The sequence below is a fragment of the Pecten maximus genome, chromosome 14 (genome assembly GCF_902652985.1).
Source record: "Pecten maximus chromosome 14, xPecMax1.1, whole genome shotgun sequence".
Taxonomy (NCBI): domain Eukaryota; kingdom Metazoa; phylum Mollusca; class Bivalvia; order Pectinida; family Pectinidae; genus Pecten; species Pecten maximus.
Window position 1 is genome coordinate 33,237,079 of NC_047028.1, and position 20,948 is coordinate 33,258,026.

General features: G+C 36.1%; 1 protein-coding gene across 6 annotated transcripts in view; it reads right to left on the reverse strand.

Moving 5' to 3' along the window:
- Positions 1-3,300: 3,300 nt before the first annotated feature.
- The window catches only part of LOC117341646 (transcriptional coactivator YAP1-like), a 48,408-nt gene continuing 30,760 nt past the window's right edge, over positions 3,301-20,948 (reverse strand). For 2 of the 6 annotated variants that reach the window (XM_033903508.1, XM_033903504.1), the window contains 6 exons: positions 18,155-18,384; positions 14,753-14,961; positions 14,101-14,296; positions 9,731-9,823; positions 9,250-9,353; positions 3,301-8,440 (listed from right to left, as the gene is read on the reverse strand). In XM_033903508.1, coding sequence (XP_033759399.1) covers positions 8,354-8,440; positions 9,250-9,353; positions 9,731-9,823; positions 14,101-14,296; positions 14,753-14,961; positions 18,155-18,384 — 919 coding nt within the window. In that variant the 3' untranslated portion in view covers positions 3,301-8,353. The remainder of the gene's footprint in view (positions 8,441-9,249; positions 9,354-9,730; positions 9,824-14,100; positions 14,297-14,752; positions 14,962-18,154; positions 18,385-20,948) is intronic. The other 4 variants (XM_033903509.1, XM_033903505.1, XM_033903506.1 and 1 more) reach the window with 3 other exon arrangements.

Below are 20,948 nucleotides of genomic sequence, written 5' to 3' on the forward strand. Positions count from 1 at the left end.
CGAAGAAGCATGTTCCGTCAGCTGAGTGACAGAGACCGTATTTTACACTAATCCGTCAGCTGAGTGACAGAGACCGTATTTACACTACTCCATCAGCTGAGTGACAGATACCGTATTTTACACTACTCCGTCAGCTGAGTGACAGGGACCGTATTTACACTACTCCATCAGCTGAGTGACAGATACCGTATTTAATACTACATACATACCTGAACCGATCTGTCAGCTGAGTGACAGAGACCGTATTTTACACTACTCCCGTCAGCTGAGTGACAGAGACCGTATTTACACTACTCCGTCAGCTGAGTGACGGAGACCGTATTTACACTACTCCATCAGCTGAGTGACAGAAACCGTATTTACACTACATACACACCTGACCAGCTCTGTCAGCTGAGTGACAAAGACCGTATTTAACACTATATACACACCTGACCAGCTCTGTCAGCTGAGTGACAAAGACCGTATTTAACACTATATACACACCTGAACCGCTCCGTCAGCTGAGTGACAGAGACCGTATTTTACACTACTCCGTCAGCTGAGTGACAGAGACTGTATTTTACACTGCTCCGTCAGTTTAGTGACAGAGACCGTATTTACACTACTCAGTCAGCTGAGTGACAGAGACTATATTTAATACTACATACACACCTGAACCGCTCTGTCAGCTGAGTGACAGAGACCGTATTTAACACTATATACAAACCTGGCCTATAACTTACCCTTTATCATTTTTTTGATTAACCTATAAAAGAACTAAAGATTTAAACAGGAAGTGTGATGAGAGTGCTTGTTTATTACATTATCTGGAATAGTGTTAATAATAATAACTATTAAACGAGATGAGACGATACCTGTATACCTCAGCTGTATCAACTTCAGTAAACTTTATAGACTTTCGAGACCAAAAAACCTGTGACTTGTTTCATCACTATCACCTGTTCCGCCATTTAATAAATGTTATAAATTATGATAATGCTAAATAACACCACAAATAATTGAGCGTTTCTTATATTTTCTCATGAATATTAATTATGTGATAAATAGAATCTGACATTTGTATCCCTGTTTTAGTAAATTCAACTTGTTAAAGTTGAAGGGTTTTTCAATTATTCATGTGAAAAAAGTTTTCAGGAAAATGACTCTAAAGTAAAGTAAGAGAATTACAACAATATCTTATGTTGTTTTGTTTTCACTCTCATCGTATTTAAATGATATTGACATTTTTCCTGCCAACACATTATTGTTGAATGAATAATAATTAACGATAGTTCAACATACATTTGCATTTCTCTTGCAATAATCAAGGTGAAAGAAGGTTTCCTACATTTCTTCATCTCCTGTGAGTGACCTTTATAGACAGGTTTCACTGAAGGAACCTACATGTACTCTGTAGGTGACCTTTATAACAGGTTTCACTGTATGAACATTTATATACCGTGTGACCTTTATAACAGGTTTCTCAATGGACTTTTATGTACCCTGTGGGTGACCTTCGTGTACCCTGTGGGTGACCTTCGTGTACCCTGTGGGTGATCTTTATGTACCCTGTGGGTGACCTTTGTGTACCATGTGGGTGACCTTTATGTACCCTGTGGGTGACCTTTGTGTACCATGTGGGTGACCTTTATGTACCCTGTGGGTGACCTTTATGTACCCTATGGGTGACCTTTATGTACCCTGTGGGTGACCTTTGTGTACCCTGTGGGTGACCTTTGTGTACCCTGTGGGTGACCTTTATGTACCCTGAGGGTGACCTTTGTGTACCCTGTGGGTGACCTTTATGTACCCTGTGGGTGACCTTTATAGACAGGTTTCACTATGAACCTGTATGTACTCTGTGGGTGACCTTTATGTACCATGTGGGTGACCTTTATAGACAGGTTTCACTATGAACCTGTATGTACTCTGTGGGTGACCTTTATGTACCCTGTGGGTGACCTTTATGTACCCTGTGGATGACCTTTGTGTACCCTGTGGGTGACCTTTATGTACCCTGTGGATGACCTTTATGTACCCTGTGGATGACCTTTATGTACCCTGTGGGTGACCTTTATGTACCCTGTGGGTGGCCTTTATAGACAGGTTTCACTATGAACCTGTATGTACCCTGTTGGCTACTTTCACTGTATGGAAACCTCTATGTTCCTGAGGGAGAATTCCACTGTATGAACCTGTGGTCTGCGAGGGCCTTTTCGTTTATGAGGACAAACCGGTTCGTCAGTTTTTAAATGTAATATTCCAAACATATATCTTGATGGACCTGCAAATAATTATACAGGCCTTGGAAGTTTTTGTCTAAGCATGTCTGAAAACAATATGAGATCCCTAGGTCTGTCCTTATTTCATAAACGAACAACACCGGTCCAAGTGGTCCGTCCGTTTGGACCGAAAACGACCCTAATATGGTACCAATAGAAAGGTCCTGTCACGAGGAACACACGTCAAATATAAAAGTCATGCCTCAGTTAACAGTAAAGGTTAAAGTTATTTTCAAAGTAGGTCAAAGGTCACAGTTAAGGCACACAAATGTAGTACCAATGGAAAGGTTTTGTCACAATGAAAACTAATGTCAAATACCCATGCCGACGGATCCTAATTAGTACTGACACAACGTTTTATAAAAACTTTGACTGGCTGTCTTTGGACAGAGCCAATGCCAAGGGTATAGCAACTCAAAGGTCATACTCAAAGGTCATACTCACTGGACCATACATTCTGGATGATTTTCCATCAATCTAACTGCATATCCTTGCCGAGTAAAGGATCTTGGTGTAAAACTTTTAAGTGAAATGTTTCAGGGTTCATAAGGATTTTGTCAAACCAAATTCAAGGCCTTTTCAATGTCTTAATGAAATATTCAAGGCCCATTTTACCCGTCATCTAAGTCATCTTGAGAGGAAACAAGAGAACAAAAAGGAAACTTATAACTATCCACTTGATAAAAATACAACTTGACATGGTACTTATTAACGTCTGTAGGGGAGGCGACATGGACAAAGTTGAATCCAAATGATCAGTGGCCAGGGTTTCACTTATCCTAATGGAACCTTAATATTCAAGGCATTTTCAAGGCTGTAAACCAATTTTCAACGCCCAAGGTAAAATTCAAGGCTTTTCAAGGCCCAAAGTGAAATTCAAGACTTTCTCAAGGTCCGTGCTAACCCTGCTGTTTGTTGATGACTCAGGAAAAGTGTGCATGCTCAGTAATATCACCTCGCTTTCAAACATTTCTTAACAAGAGACACAGGTCAAAAAGTTCTACACAGCGGTTTTAATGACAACAAACAAAACAAATTCTTTTTGCTCATTTTTATTTACATTTTTTTCTCTTTAATTTTCTTTTTTACCCATAACTGGGATACAAATATAATGAACAAACGTCTCACCACTGAATATAATGTAAATTCTATGATAGGTGAAACTTGGTTGAGATCGTATTTACATTTCAGTGCTAACAGAGTTTTAATATTGACCTCTATAGAAAAGTCAATGTTTTTATAGACAAAAGATATATAATCTTTATATATGTACTTAAATGTCATTTTCACTGATGGACAACTGATAAAAATGGGAAGAAAATATCATAAACCTGTACTATGGGGGATGAGGTGATTTCAAATGGAGTTTAAAATGCAAATGAAAAATTGTAGGAAAATAAAGTGAAAATTATTCGAAGCTATTTACAAGATCGACTAATTACAGGTGCAACATGAAGAAATCCTGCTATAAAATACAAAATTTTGGAATGTATTATCTGCTTGTGACAGAAAGCAAGTATTGTTGACAGTGTGGAGAAGGAAAACCTGCCAAACTTTTTGTATAACATTTAGATTTTCCTAGAATTCATTGGTTTTGAATCATTTTTCCAGCAGGCTGTGTCAGCCCAGCTGACATGCATTTGTGTGGTTTTCCTTAGTTTCCTACAATTTCTTTGCCTCCATTGATGTCAATATCGAGGACGGTAACCATGGGGATAGGGTACTACATGAGGAAAGAGGCGTGTACATGAAAATGAAAAAAAAAGGGGGGCAGGGTGGGAATCAACGGGGTCAAAACTATTTGACAAAAATATGTATGGGGGTTAAAACGACTACAGGGTTATGTGTAGAATAAGATTGTGCATAAAATTCTATTTTAATCGCCAGGTTTAGAAATAAAATTTACCACACAAGACACTGTGGTATATTGCGACTTGTGTTAAAATTTTACAAACCTCCGATTTGCAATTAACACCAACTTGATGGCAATTTAATAATATGAAATATCACCAAAGTTTATGTCATCTTGTTGTAGTGTAAAAACTTTTTGATTTTCTTAAACCTTTTATGCACAAACACATTCAAACATGTATTAATTAAACTACGGTATAAATCATAGCACTTAATAAAAAACATAAGAACATACGGGAAATGTGACATCAGTTCATAGAAATCTTTAACATCTCTCAACATTAATTTTCTAATTAGAAAGATAACTGTCCATTCTAATAATCACGAGAAACACAACTAAATCAACCCCTACTACCCCAAGAGAGGATTAAATTTCCCTCTCGGAAATAATTCTTAACGTACATTTGTACAAATCTTAGGATTATATAAATCCAAATTGGGTGAGAAGTGTTGAATCCTTTCACGTCCTTCAATTCAGTGGCCACCTCCAGTTACAATGGAGTCAGATCATTGAAGGGAAGGACTGAACCAGTTTTTGTGATGAAAGGATTTGTATTAACGAAACGTAATTATCTTCATTCCCTTGGCAGTCAAAAACACCTGTTAAATAAACATTGTTGTGTTTTAGCCTTTTTTTCTCAGACTTTTTCCGTCTGTGGTAGTCATGCTCAACAAAGACTTTTGTGGGCATTATTCACTTCATCAATTTACTACCAGATTCATTGTTTTCGCTTTCTCCAGCATGACATTTCTCAGGATTAATCCTGGGGAATTTGTTCTGAGAGAAAGGGGGTCATCAAAATAACATGGACATTTGGAATGTATACTCTCTTAAGCCTATCCCGGACTGCCTTTCTCATAAAAAATATGTGCTTCCAAAGCACGTGTATCAAAAGTCTCCACAGTGTACCAAAATAAAATCTTCTTAAAACATTTCAACAGTCGTGAACTTTGGAATCATTGTAATACAACACGATAAGAAACAATACGTACTATATTGTTTCAACGCATCATGTAATGAAAAGTTAATGCAGACAGTTTGCATTTAACTTTTAACAGGAACCGACAACAATTGTCCGAGGACAATTCTTGAGGGTATGGTATTAAAAAAAAAAATATTGATAAAAATATAAAAATGCTGAATAATATTTATTTCTGAATGCCCCGAAATACACAAAATATAAATCTATGAATACCCAGTCTGGTTGGACGGTTTGACATGAGGGAGCTATCATTAAGCTTGCAGACACAAGTTTGAATGGCTAGTAGCTCCTGATGTACAATAATATCATAACGGGGTATGGCACTTTCTTGAATGCACTTGAAATGGTTGTGTGCACCGTCAGCATTCAGAAACAAATTTATCATGCAGGTGCTCTCTGCGTATCAAAAGACTACAATACCACCACAACAAAGAAATCACGTACTTAGTCGTCACTACGACAGCATGTGGGTAGCACTCTGAAGGGGAGACAACTCTTATATCACAAATTTGGCCTGGCTTGTATCGTCCATACAAGGTGGTCACAACAAAACCGTTAATGTCCTCAGATTCACTCAGAAAGTCATATTGACAATCTTGAAGGATAAATGCATTGTTCTTCTTACAACCGTAACAAAAATAGCAGAAAAGTACATATCTATCATCTCGATAACAACCTTTGGAAAATTAAAGACTGGATTTTGTTTATTGTCGTAAAAATCTATTGTGACTTAGTTGTGACCACCAGGTAGGAATCAGATTTCACAATGGATACCCTAAAAAAGCAGAATCAGCATGTTGCACAAACTATTATCAATAACAGTGAATTTGAGTGAAACAAGAACTGAAAATTCCTATACTCTTCAGCATACCTCCTATGACTTCAATATCACTTTTTTTAGTTACTTTTTGATTTTGAAAGAATATTTTTTTCCATCTTTTTCCAAAAAGGAAAGAAGAAAATATAAGAAAACTATCATCAAGTCCCTATAATTTAACTATACACAATAACTATATTCCCTTCAACACTAAGGGGACGTTAATATATAAAACTTTGTCCGAAATGAATAAAATTCTTAGGTTAATATTTAAAGATATTTAAAACTGTAATATACCATCTGTTAACTTCTAACTCTACATGTCATTCATGCTTATTGTCAAAAAACATTGGGATAAAATCTCAAATTTCTACTATATAATTAATAAAATTGTTATCATCATCATCATCATCATCATCATCAACAACATTAGTGATAAATTGTATAGAGGTAAAGGGCCCTAGCGGTTACATTGGATTAACTGTATATATACACACTGGCATATCAAACTCTATTTCTTCTTTTTTTGTTGTATACAAATATTGCAATTTGAATATAAAAAAAAAATCAACAATTATTCAACAAAGAGAAAAAAAATTCTAAAACCCCATTTTTTTCCAATAAATAACCAACACATTTTTGCATAGTCAGACACCTAATACAGAAAGCTGGACAAATTCGGACATCTAACATGAAAAGCTGGACTGTGCTAATTTGTCTAAAAGTAACACCAGCAAACAGTGAATGACAACATTCATACCAGCCAAAACTGCTAAAAAAACTTTTGATTTCTATAGCAGCATAAGAAATAGATTCACGAACAAACTTCAGTCCAAATGGCTGCTGATTGTTGGTCAATAGAAAAAGAAACTTCTTTATCCCTCGCGGTGTGAAGGACTGTCGACACAAAAAACATAAAAGCCCTGCATATAAGTTTAGGACAGAATACACCATAATTTCTAGATTGAAATACAGAATTTTTACAGATTCAAATTTTACAATTAAATATCAAGAAATGACAACATAGGGTTTTAAGTGATTTGAGAATACATGTATCTCCCTTTTCAAGTTCATCCTCATTACTTGGGGAACCTGCCCCAAATTTATAGAAATTCTAAAGATAGAAATACAACATTCCTTCTCAAAAAAAAGTATACAACAATTGAGAAAGTTTATAAAAAGTCTGAAATGTATATTGTAATTTAATATTCTTGATGTAAAGTAATTTCAAGGCATTAAATTAAATATATATTCGATATTATGAAAATATGTTTAAAATCAGCAGTACGTTAGTATAACAAGAGTCACGAGGAACAGATGTTTCTCACTTGTAAAGAACTGTATTTCTTATATTCAACAACAGTATCACCAAGTTTAGATTACAACAGGGTCTTATATAATATTATCATCATTTCTACAGATCTGTTATTGATAGTATATTGTATGGAGGGTGATTAAAATTAAAGACTTTCAAAGTATTTTTATTTTCGAAATAAATATGAAATGAAAGTCTTCTCTCCTTTCAAAGTATTTTTAATTTGCGAAATAAATATGAAATGATAGTCTTTCTGCTTAAAAAACAATTTAATGAATGGAGTATTTTAAGATAAGCTAAGTAATCTTTGTCCAAACTTGGTGATACTGTTGTTATACAGCATACCTCCTAGCATATATGCAACACAACTAAATCTCTGGAAGAGATTGGCCAAATTACACAAGAGTACACTGCAGCAAATGCTCGAAAAATCTCTAAACACGAAACAAATATACATAACTTGTACTTCAGAGCACCGCTTGAACCACGTATAATACGAAAATAACACTGGCATATGATTTAAATACAATGCTTTTTATAGGGGCGGCAAAAAATACAAGATTTCAAAACCTCAGTAAAATATTTTACGACCAACCACACATTTGGGTAGCCATGAATGTGTGTGTGATAACAAGAATTCACTGTTACAATCATACATGAGTGAAATACTCTATCATACACTTGAATACAAAATATATTTTTTTTTAAATCGTTTTCATATTTTTCCCTGATATTCTATAAAAAAAGTCTATTGGAAAAATAATTCATATCGAAAAAAAAAAAGAAAAACATTATTAACAATGATTCCATCAATTACCCCCAGTGAACACTTTCACCAGAAATAACTTCAACTGGCAACATGGAATAGCGATATAAAACAAGAAGATTGGCAGAGGGAAGTCCCATCTACTCTAAATCATGATTGACAGGGCTCGACTCCTGCACTCATGATTCTACAGGAAATGGGTCCACCCCATGCAACAATGATTGGCAGGATATGGCTCTGCCCCCCTGCCGACCCTGTGATGGTTTCCAATGTAATGAACTTTGACCTCTTTATTTCTCACAACCAGGTCAGTAGATTGTCTTCAAGCTTGTTCGAATTTAACACATTCTCCATATCATTTAAGAGTTCATTACTAATATCTTCCTGCAAATGGAAACAAAACAAGTTATTAGACTTTTAAATAAAATCAGAATATTTACACCAAATTAAAGTAAGACTTTATATCTTCTATATTAAATAACATCAGCTTGAATTATGATATTTGTAATTAAAATAATTATTACTTCTTTTAAGTTCATTTCCTTAAACTGTTCGATCTCACTTGGCCTGCCATGGAAGGACATTTTATTTTGCTGAAAGGGGTGCTCTCAAAAGTAAAGACTTCACTACATGAAGAGTTCATCTTAACTGAGTTCTGCATGTATATAGGGGTGGTCTCAAAAGTAAATAATACACTACATGAAGAGTTCATCTTAACTGAGTTCTGCATGTATATAGGGGTGGTCTCAAAAGTAAAGACTTCTTTTAAGTTCATTTCCTTAAACTATTGAATATCTCTTGGCCTGCCATGGAAGGACATTTTATTTTGCTGAAAGGGGTGGTCTCAAAAGTAAAAACTTCACTACATGAAGAGTTCATCTTAACTGAGTTCTGCATGTATATAGGGGTGGTCTCAAAAGTAAATAATACACTACATGAAGAGTTCATCTTAACTGAGTTCTGCATGTATATAGGGGTGGTCTCAAAAGTAAAGACTTCTTTCAAGTTCATTTCCTTAAACTATTGAATATCTCTTGGCCTGTCATGGAAGGACATTTTATTTTGCTGAAAGGGGTGGTCTCAAAAGTAAATAATACACTACATGAAGTGTTCATATTAACTGAGTTGTGTAAGTGTGTAGGGGTGGTCTCAAAAGTAAAGACTAGAATGTGTTGATCTCTATAGACACTTACCTGTAAACTAGGTACCAAGTCTTCACTATCCATGTTGCTTGGCTCACCACTTTCTCCAATGTTACCTCCAATGTCCATGTTATTGAAATCTCCCTGTCTGTGTCCTGTAATGATACACAAGTTACCTCCCTTTACTGGCTAAATATCAACAGCTACAACACTCCAACTTTACTATTTTTTATTAAACATATTGGCCTGGCAACTTTCAGACCAAAAAGGAATCTGAAATAAGTCAAGCGCAACAGACCCAAGGCAATTTGAGTTTTGTGAAAAAAAATATCAAAGTATAGCACACACAGCACTGTCCAACAAACTTATGCAGGAACTTTAGATAAGAAGGTCAAAGAAATTTGAAATTGAGCAAGAGAACGAAAATGGTTGTGTGGAGGTCGCAGATGGACAAACATCATTACAACCTCATCACCAAGCTCTGACACGGGAGATGACAGGCATGACTAAGGATTAATCAGACTTTACATACCTCCTTCTTGTGTGTCCATTTCGTCTACGTTGCTCAGGAAATCTTCAGGCGTTCTAGGCATGCTATAGTTGGTCCCTGTCCCCATTCCACCTTCAACACAGACCAATAACACGATATGATACCAGCCAGAGTTACAACACAGACCAATAACACGATATGATACCAGCCATAGTTATATAACACAGACCAATAACACGATATGATACTGGCCAGAGTTATATAACACAGACCAATAACACGATATGATACCAGCCATAGTTATATAACACAGACCAATAACACGATATGATACCAGCCATAGTTATATAACACAGACCAATAACACGATATGATACCGGCCAGAGTTATATAACACAGACCAATAACACGATATGATACCGGCCATAGTTATATAACACAGACCAATAACACGATATGATACCAGCCATAGTTATATAACACAGACCAATAACACGATATGATACCAGCCAGAGTTATATAACACAGACCAATAACACGATATGATACCGGCCAGAGTTATATAACACAGACCAATAACACGATATGATACCGGCCATAGTTATATAACACAGACCAATAACACGATATGATACCGGCCAGAGTTATATAACACAGACCAATAACACGATATGATACCGGCCAGAGTTATATAACACAAGACCAATAACACGATATGATACCAGCCAGAGTTATATAACACAGACCAATAACACGATATGATACCAGCCAGAGTTATATAACAAAGACCAATAACACGATATGATACCAGCCATAGTTATATAACACAGACCAATAACACGATATGATACCAGCCAGAGTTATATAACACAGACCAATAACACGATATGATACCAGCCAGAGTTATATAACACAGACCAATAACACGATATGATACCAGCCAGAGTTACAACACAGACCAATAACACGATATGATACCAGCCAGAGTTACAACACAGACCAATAACACGATATGATACCGGCCCTAGTTATATAACACAGACCAATAACATGATATGATACCGGCCAGAGTTATATAACACAGACCAATAACACGATATGATACCAGCCATAGTTATATAACACAGACCAATAACACGATATGATACCAGCCCTAGTTATATAACACAGACCAATAACACGATATGATACCAGCCAGAGTTATATAACACAGACCAATAACACGATATGATACCGGCCAGAGTTATATAACACAGACCAATAACATGATATGATACCGGCCAGAGTTATATAACACAGACCAATAACACGATATGATACCAGCCATAGTTATATAACACAGACCAATAACACGATATGATACCAGCCCTAGTTATATAACACAGACCAATAACACGATATGATACCAGCCAGAGTTATATAACACAGACCAATACTACGATATGATACCGGCCAGAGTTATATAACACAGACCAATAACACGATATGATACCAGCCATAGTTATATAACACAGACCAATACTACGATATGATACCAGCCAGAGTTATATAACACAGACCAATAACACGATATGATACCGGCCAGAGTTACAACACAGACCAATAACACGATATGATACCGGCCAGAGTTATATAACACAGACCAATAACACGATATGATACCAGCCAGAGTTACAACACAGACCAATAACACGATATGATACCAGCCAAGCCTAGCAGCCAGAGTTATATAACAAAGACCAATAACACGATATGATACCGGCCAGAGTTATATAACACAGACCAATAACACGATATGATACCGGCCAGAGTTATATAACACAGACCAATAATACGATATGATACCGGCCAGAGTTATATAACACAGACCAATAACACGATATGATACCAGCCAGAGTTATATAACACAGACCAATAACACGATATGATACCAGCCAGAGTTATATAACACAGACCAATAACACGATATGATACCAGCCCTAGTTATATAACACAGACCAATAACACGATATGATACCAGCCAGAGTTATATAACACAGACCAATACTACGATATGATACCGGCCAGAGTTATATAACACAGACCAATAACACGATATGATACCAGCCATAGTTATATAACACAGACCAATACTACGATATGATACCAGCCAGAGTTATATAACACAGACCAATAACACGATATGATACCGGCCAGAGTTACAACACAGACCAATAACACGATATGATACCGGCCAGAGTTATATAACACAGACCAATAACACGATATGATACCAGCCAGAGTTACAACACAGACCAATAACACGATATGATACCAGCCAGAGTTATATAACAAAGACCAATAACACGATATGATACCGGCCAGAGTTATATAACACAGACCAATAACACGATATGATACCGGCCAGAGTTATATAACACAGACCAATAATACGATATGATACCGGCCAGAGTTATATAACACAGACCAATAACACGATATGATACCGGCCAGAGTTATATAACACAGACCAATAACACGATATGATACCAGCCATAGTTATATAACACAGACCAATAACACGATATGATACCAGCCATAGTTATATAACACAGACCAATACTACGATATGATACCGGCCAGAGTTATATAACACAGACCAATAACACGATATGATACCAGCCATAGTTATATAACACAGACCAATACTACGATATGATACCAGCCATAGTTATATAACACAGACCAATAACACGATATGATACCGGCCAGAGTTACAACACAGACCAATAACACGATATGATACCGGCCAGAGTTATATAACACAGACCAATAATACGATATGATACCGGCCAGAGTTATATAACACAGACCAATAACACGATATGATACCGGCCAGAGTTATATAACACAGACCAATAACACGATATGATACCGGCCATAGTTATATAACACAGACCAATAACACGATATGATACCAGCCAGAGTTACAGCATTTCTCACAATTTCCCAGGATACCATTACTAATTTTCACATTTCCATGGTAAGCAATTTGGCACAATTTCTGTTCTTACCGGTTTTTTCTCATTTTCTCTAGTAATCTATTTGTCATCTTTTCCCCTGAATAACTAATTTGTCTTATTTTCCGTAGTAACCAATTCGCCACAATTTCTGTTCTTACCGATTTTTCTAGTCATCACCCCAGTAATCAATTCATGAACACCTATAAATGCGAGTGGAACCTCTATAAATTTGACTTTTGTAGAACCAGCGAAGTTTTCTCAAATTGCAACATACAGGTGCTTTTTAAGTCAAATACAGTCAACTCTTACTTTTTACCCATGTGATAAAAAAAATGTATTCTACAAACTACGTACATGCTTCTGAATTAATATTCTACCTTCCTGGAAACTGTTGTTAAAAGGAATATTGATTGACAAGACCGATTAAAATCTTACTCTAGACCACAAGACAAACACAATATACTCACCTGTAGGTCAGGTACACACTTTTATATACACTACATTCCCCACAAAAGGAACAGATCAGAAATCATGTATTGTGTATACATACTAAAAATGGTTACTGCAAAGTCTATTAACAAAATTACATCGTACTTCACAGATACAAAATCAAACAATCAGTCAGGATAAACTCATGGAAGAATCTATCAAATTGAAAGGAGAAAACATATACTAAATTTCTGAATGTACTTATTGTAAATGAAACCTTCAGAAATTACACACTGAGGTAAGGACCATCTCACAGCCAAAATGAGTCTAAACCATCTTACAACCAAAATGAGTCTAAACCATCTCACAGCTAAAGTGACTCTAAACCATCTCACAGCTAAAGTGAGTCTAAACCATCTCACAGATAAAGTGAGTCTAAACCATCTCACAGCTAAGGCGAGTCTAAAAATCTAACATTTCCTAAAATACCATTAAAACCAACCCAAGGTTGATATAAGGAAACACTATTTTGCTACATGGTTAAAATACAGAAAAAGTCATATTGACACCAACAGTGTCTTATTTCACAAATAGATCCCAAAGATATTGTCATATCAGGAAATTTTCTAAGTCAGAAATCCAAAAGCACTGTTGTCACACAAGTCAGTTGTTATCAATGTTGTGTATTCTGGTGTAGAGGATCTTTATTGATCCTGCTCTGGAAATAAACTTAATATATAGTATTTCTGAATAATATACGATGTATTTCTACCAATAAGATATGTTGTATCTATAATTATATTTTCTCTGAATCCTTCATTATCATTTACTGAAGGAGAGTTACTTCCCTTTACCCACTGTCACCTAACTCATTTAATATTTAATAAAATAAAACTCCACAACTCAACAAGGCCCCGATGAATTTTCCACCCGAAATGTTTTTAAGCAAGAATGAATTCAACATGCAATGATGTAACCTACCAACTCCACTGTCTGTACTTTCTTGCCGCGAGTGATCCGATGAGTTTGTTTGCCCCAGGAACGGGTCTGTGACTGATGTCATTTCGTTGGCTTGAGATATGTTAATACTTTGTGACACAGGAATCGCATCCTGTTGTTGTTGCTGCTGCTGCTGTAGTTGCTGTTGTGCTTGCATTTGTGCCCGCAGGAGCATCTCCTAGAGGAAAAATAGCAATGCTAAGCTCATGCTCCCAAACATTGACCAAAAATAAGGGCCTTTCTGTTAAAGATCTCTCCTTGTGACACTCCTCGATTTCACCACTTTAATTAATAGAAGCTTTGTAATGGTTAGATTTAACTGGCCCCGATTCTAGGCCATGTCCATCATACGTACAGAAACACACGCTATCTTGAATCAATTAGACCACATTTACATAAAAATGCATAAAACACACACATGACAGATTACAGAATATTGGACACTTATTATTTTTTCCTCACAAAATGTTTCCATTTTGAACTCTAAATTCATACATACAAATATTTTTTTCTAAATTCATACATACAAAAATTTGTAAATATTCCCTTGTAATGAGGATGAATGTCAGAAACACATGAAAATGGAATGAAATTCACAATTGAACCTTCTAGTTTGTACATCCCCAATAGCTACCTGTCGGGCGATTTCTTCCTGTCTCTTGCGCAGCCGTTCTTTCTCCATCTGTAGTTTGGAGAACTGCAGGTTGGCCTGCTGTGAACGTTGTGTGCCACCCCCATTCTGTTGCGGATGCTGAGGGGGTGGAGCCAACTGCTGTCCCATCTGTCGCTGACCCGGTCCGGGACCTACTGAGTTTATTCTAGCTTGCTGACGCATCCGTTCAGCTGTAATGATACAACAAGTGCAATAGTTAAAGGCTGTGGCCAAGAAACAAATCCAAAACTCCAATTGTAATGATAGAGTGTAATTTCACAAGGAATACATATGACTTTCACTTAACTTCGCAAAAAATAAAGATTTTAGCAGATACTATACAGGAAAATATATTATTTAAGCTTGAAATGATGAATATACACAAGGCAATCGCCAAGAATTCTGTTTTTTTTTTTTGTTTTTTTTTTTTATTCTACTGACTGGAATTCTAAGGGATAGGCCTCGATAGGAAAGGTTGTAAAAGCTATAAAGTAAATCCATCAAACCATTTATTTACAAGTTGTGTCCCTAAAAACTGGTAAATCACGTATATAAATCACCTCTGTACCAAACTATTGATAACAAGTGATATATTTTCCACCGAATATCTGTCTGTAGTAAAAATGTATTGTCATGATAAAGCTATGTTGACGCACACTACCACTACACCTGTGAATGTCTGGTCAACTTTCAACGGTTACCCAGATACTGCGAGAAGCTGACTAATCTGATACATACAAGGCCAGACAAAGCCTCACAGGTGGGAGATAAACACTGTGTATATATAAATAGTAATAACGCTTATATGTATATACGCCAGTAGGACCATATTTGTCCTAGCAAACACCCTAGAATGTAACAAGTATTAATTGTAACGGGAACTATTACATATACCCTCCCTAACGACTCTCACAGTTAATTACATATACCCCCCTAACGACCCTCACAGTTAATTGTAATGAGAATCATTACACATACCCCCCTAATGACCCTCACAGTTAATTGTAACGAGAATCATTACATATGCCCTCCCTAATGACCCTCACAGTTAAATGTAACGAGAATCATTACATTTACCCCCTCCCCCCCCCTACTGACCCTCACAGTTAATTGTAACGAGAATCATTACATATACCCCCCCTAATGACCCTCACAGTTAATTGTAACGAGGATCATTACATATACCCCCCTAATGACCCTCACAGTTAATTGTAAAAGGAATCATTACATATACACCCCTAACGACCCTCACAGTTAATTGTAACGAGAATCATTACATATACCCTTCCTAATGACCCTCACAGTTAATTGTAATGAGAATCATTACATATACCCCCCTAATGACCCTCACAGTTAATTGTAACGAGAATCATTACATATACCCCCCCTAACGACCCTCACAGTTAATTGTAACGGGAATCATTACATATACCCCCCCTAATGACCCTCACAGTTAATTGTAACGGGAATCATTACATATACCCCCCTAATGACCCTCACAGTTAATTGTAACGAGAATCATTACATATACCCCCCCCTCCCCTAATTACCCTCACAGTTAATTGTAACGAGAATCATTACATATACCCCCCCCTCCCCCCCTAATGACCCTCACAGTTAATTGTAACGAGAATCATTACATATACCCCCCTAATTACCCTCACAGTTAATTGTAACAGGAATCATATACCCCCCTAATGACCCTCACAGTTAATTGTAACAGGAACCATTACATATACCCCCCTAACGACCCTCACAGTTAATTGTAACAGGAACCATTACATATACCCCCCTAACGACCCTCACAGTTAATTGTAACAGGAACCATTACATATACCCCCCTAATGACCCTCACAGTTAATTGTAACAGGAACCATTACATATACCCCCCTAACGACCCTCACAGTAGTAAATTAAATAGTAGAAATCACAAACGTGTTAGTAGTGCCAAACTTCGCCTATATACCGAATTTCATCCAAATCACTTAATATCTAAATTTTAACAAATAAGAGAACTTGGTCCATCTGACCAGTTGGCTGTCAAATAAAAAAAAAAAAAAATACCCTTAAACACTACTTGACCTCTAATGAATGTAGAAACCAAATTAGAAGTACGTGAGGAGTGTACTTTTGGACTTACAAGCTTTCCAAAAATTTACCCCAAAAACTTTAAAATCTTGGGGTGGGACGCAGACGCCGGGGGTACAGCATTAGCTCACCGTTTCTCGTTACCGGTGAGCTAATAACAATCAGAAATCAAGCAACAAACAATCAGTCCCCAAACTTTGTTGACTTTGTTTGGAGACAAATTACTTGTATCATACATAGGACTAAATATATGTCTTATAATCGTGTATCATGACAAAACTTTATCAAATATTCTCCAATCAGAAATAAAATCTTTGATAATGAGAAAAAGATGGTGTTTTGATGCACAAGTTTTGCAGCACTGCAGCGAATATGGTATTTTATTCAGCAGAGGAAAGAGGGGCAAACAAAAATCCCATTGAACCTGTGCACTTTCCACAAAGTAGGGACTGATAACACAGATTAAATATTAACTCTGTTCCCTGGATACTGTCCAATGTTGAGTAACACTGCATGCCAAACTTGATGTAAATCAGTGTGGAGGTTGGCAGAACCAGCAATGACCAATTTGTCTGGGGAATTATAGACTCTGACATATGAGGCTGTCCAACCTAGGGGGAGATAACTCTCTGCCAACTGTTCAGTATATTGTGATGTAACAAGTAGACAATGTCATAAGTGGGACACTTCATAAAACTAATGATGACAGAACACAGCTTGTTGGTGAGATGAAACCTAGGCGGAGTCGTGTAGGCAGTAAACCAGCAATGAATTCTCAGGAGAAATCAATCGAAGGAAAGATAACTGCAAAGTATAGTACCTCTCCCTTAGATACAATCTGTACATGATGTGATAGCTCTGTCCGTGAACATTTTCACTTACAGATCTAGATCTCATGAGAAGACTCGCTACCAACCCTGGTTCATGTTTCTAAGATAGCTGAAGTCATGGACCATAGTTGCTGTCATTGTTGTGTCCTTAGGATAGACACTTTACCCCAGTTGCTCTGTATAGCACGAAACAGGCAACTTGTATGTTTTTATGTGAGGTAGCCACCAGCTACTACAAGGAGACATTGTATAAAAATCAACCTGTCTGATCACAGGGCAATAAAACAAACAATCCCTTTATCTATATCACCTGTGTATATTTAATCCTGCCAAACCATGTGTATATATAACTCCTTACTATCTAGATAGAATTCACCAATATCTACTATTAAGATAGAATTCAATAATACCTACTATCTATACCTACTATCAATACCTACTATCTATACCTACTATCAATACTTACGTATTCTAGGATCGTACCAACTCGTGGTGCGTTCATGGTGATTAATGTAGTATATGTCTCCTTCGGGAGTGCTTGCTTGTTCCCAGCCCTGGGGCAGGGCGTCAAGGTTTAGGTTCTGCATGGAGACATTGGGAGACTGCTGCGAGGAGGGTGGGCTTTGTTGACTGTTGAGGGTGGTTGTGCTGACAGCTTTGCGGGGATCTTGCCAGGTTGTTGTTTGTGTGAGATGACTGAAACACAAAGAACATATATCACACATTAAATAAATCACAATTATCATTAATAGTCAATATTCAACACTGAAATAGGGAAATGGTCACTGACAAGCACCAACACTCATTAACATCTACCCAAGTGGTATTATCTTGGAAGGATTTATTTTCACTTCATCAATATTGTATATGTTAGAATTCAAAGAAAACAAGCAAATAAAAAAGTTATTTTATTACTAGCTTTTAATGATGCTGATGTCTGGCATATGATGCAGGGAGGGGGTGCCAATAGGGGATGTCCAAATTTGATTACATTTCTATGTACTTGTCATAGTGTACACAATTCACCAATATATATACTTCACACATATTACCCGATGTAAAATTAACTACAAACTACTAACAAAAACAGTTTGTTATATTTTATAATTAAGTCAAAACAAAATACCCCTTTTCAACTTTTTTTTAAAAAACTTCCAGCATTATATAAATACATCAAAATCCGCCCATCTCCAATTGCATTTAATTATTCAAATAATATTTTTTGACTGGTTAGAGAAATAACCAAAACAACTTTTAAGAAATCTCACAAGGGCATCCTTCATTCCTTGATAAAATTTTTACTCATTTTTGATGAGTTAACTTCAAATAGATGTGATTCTTATCATTCAAATCTCTAAATTTGCATTTGACTAAAGCATCATGATATTATACACAATATATATGACCATGGTATTTCAAGGCCTTATGCGTGTATATTTTATTGAAAATCAGACACTTTTCATATCTCGGTAACATCTATTAATTCTTCACAAAAGTTTTTTTTAAGAATATTTCTAATATGTTACAATGCATGTCAATAGACTACTGGCTATAGTAGTTAAATAAAATTGGCATTATTGATTAAAACCTTAATAGGTAAATAAAATTGGCGTAAGCTGATTTAAACCTTAAACAATTTTAATGACATACAGTATACTTCCTTGAAACACTTCCTGCATCAATTACCACATCAAAGTCAAATAATTAATTAGGTTCACTTCATCAACCTTAAAATTCCTGAAGATTTAATTGCCCTTTCAAATCCAATAATAACGGCAGCAATTTTCAAATTTAATTTCGACTCAGATGGTATGTTTTACTCTGCAGAGACAATTGTGCGATATCCTTAAATTGTGATGTCATAATAGTGTTATTACACGCCTTACGACATTCATGACGTGGTCGTATGACAAGGTAAAACAGGCCAGTAATTATACACATACTCTATACAATAATGAAGGATAAAATTTGAATTTGTTTACTTAAAAGATATTGACTGTTTACATGGCTGGAAATGAGCAATTGAATGTGGAAGTTATCAATAATCATAGTAAACAAGGTGTAGGATATTCAGTCCAAGACTTTCCATCATCAAGCTTATTAATATGATATCAATCAAGACCGAAGCATTGATCAGTCAACCAATTTCCTGCAAAACCAACAAAATGTTTTATACATCAGCTGAGAGTTTAACCCAGAATTATGATTATAAAACATGGGGCACAGTTTTTTTTGATAAGTTAACCCTGGGAAAGGAAATGGCAAACACCACTGGGTGTTAAACTCATAATTGCTAATGTCGGTAACAGTTCCGGTTTTAAAAGTTAAAAAAACATCTTCCATCATTTCTTCACAGCAGATTTCAGGAAGAAAAGTTGGTTTATAATTGATGATAAAACAGGTTGCTAATTCAAAACAGAAGCTGGCCTGGCCACTCCAACCATGTGCAAGAGCCTACTGTGCTGGGGGAAACACTTGTCAGGTTAATATTTGGGTTTCATGTAACTTCTCAACCTCTCTGGTCATTTTTAATTCTATTTTACAAATAATAAAATAATCTGTCAGGTTAATATTTGGGTCTCATGAATAACTTCTTATACTCTCAACTGGTCATTTTTAATTCAAACTTACAAATAACAAATAAATCAAAATCAATATCACTGTTTTTTCAAACCATGTATGACAAAATGTATTTATTTAAATGAAAACGTTCTGGTGATCCTGATCGGCTGTCTTGTTATGTGACCTTTCGACAGCCTGACAGGATCCGATGTGAATGGTCCTGACCTCCCATGGCTACTCTATATAGATGACAAGAACTTCAAGCTCTGCATTGGTCGTTTTGTCTAGATCTCTTACCTAATTGTTTACAATGCACATTTTATGTACTTAGTTCAGGCAACAACTGATAAGCTCCCAATACATTAATAATCTCCGTGCCTATACACGTAATGTTGTATTCCAAATGAAATATTATCTTCACACATAACACTTCTCAACATAATTGTAAAATTTGTGAATTGAAAAAAGCTTTTGAAGTATTCTTCACAAAAAGTCTCTAAAGCCCAAATGTAAAACAACTCTCACGATACTTACAACACGATAATTTTAAATGGAGCTAATTTTGTCGACTCCCACACACGCATATTTGGACTGACCCAATAAAATTCAACCACATGTCAGAAAAAGATGTACTTGGGGCACAGGAATTTTTGGGGGTTGACTCAATGCTTATTTGTCTGGGAATACAGTTGACCTCT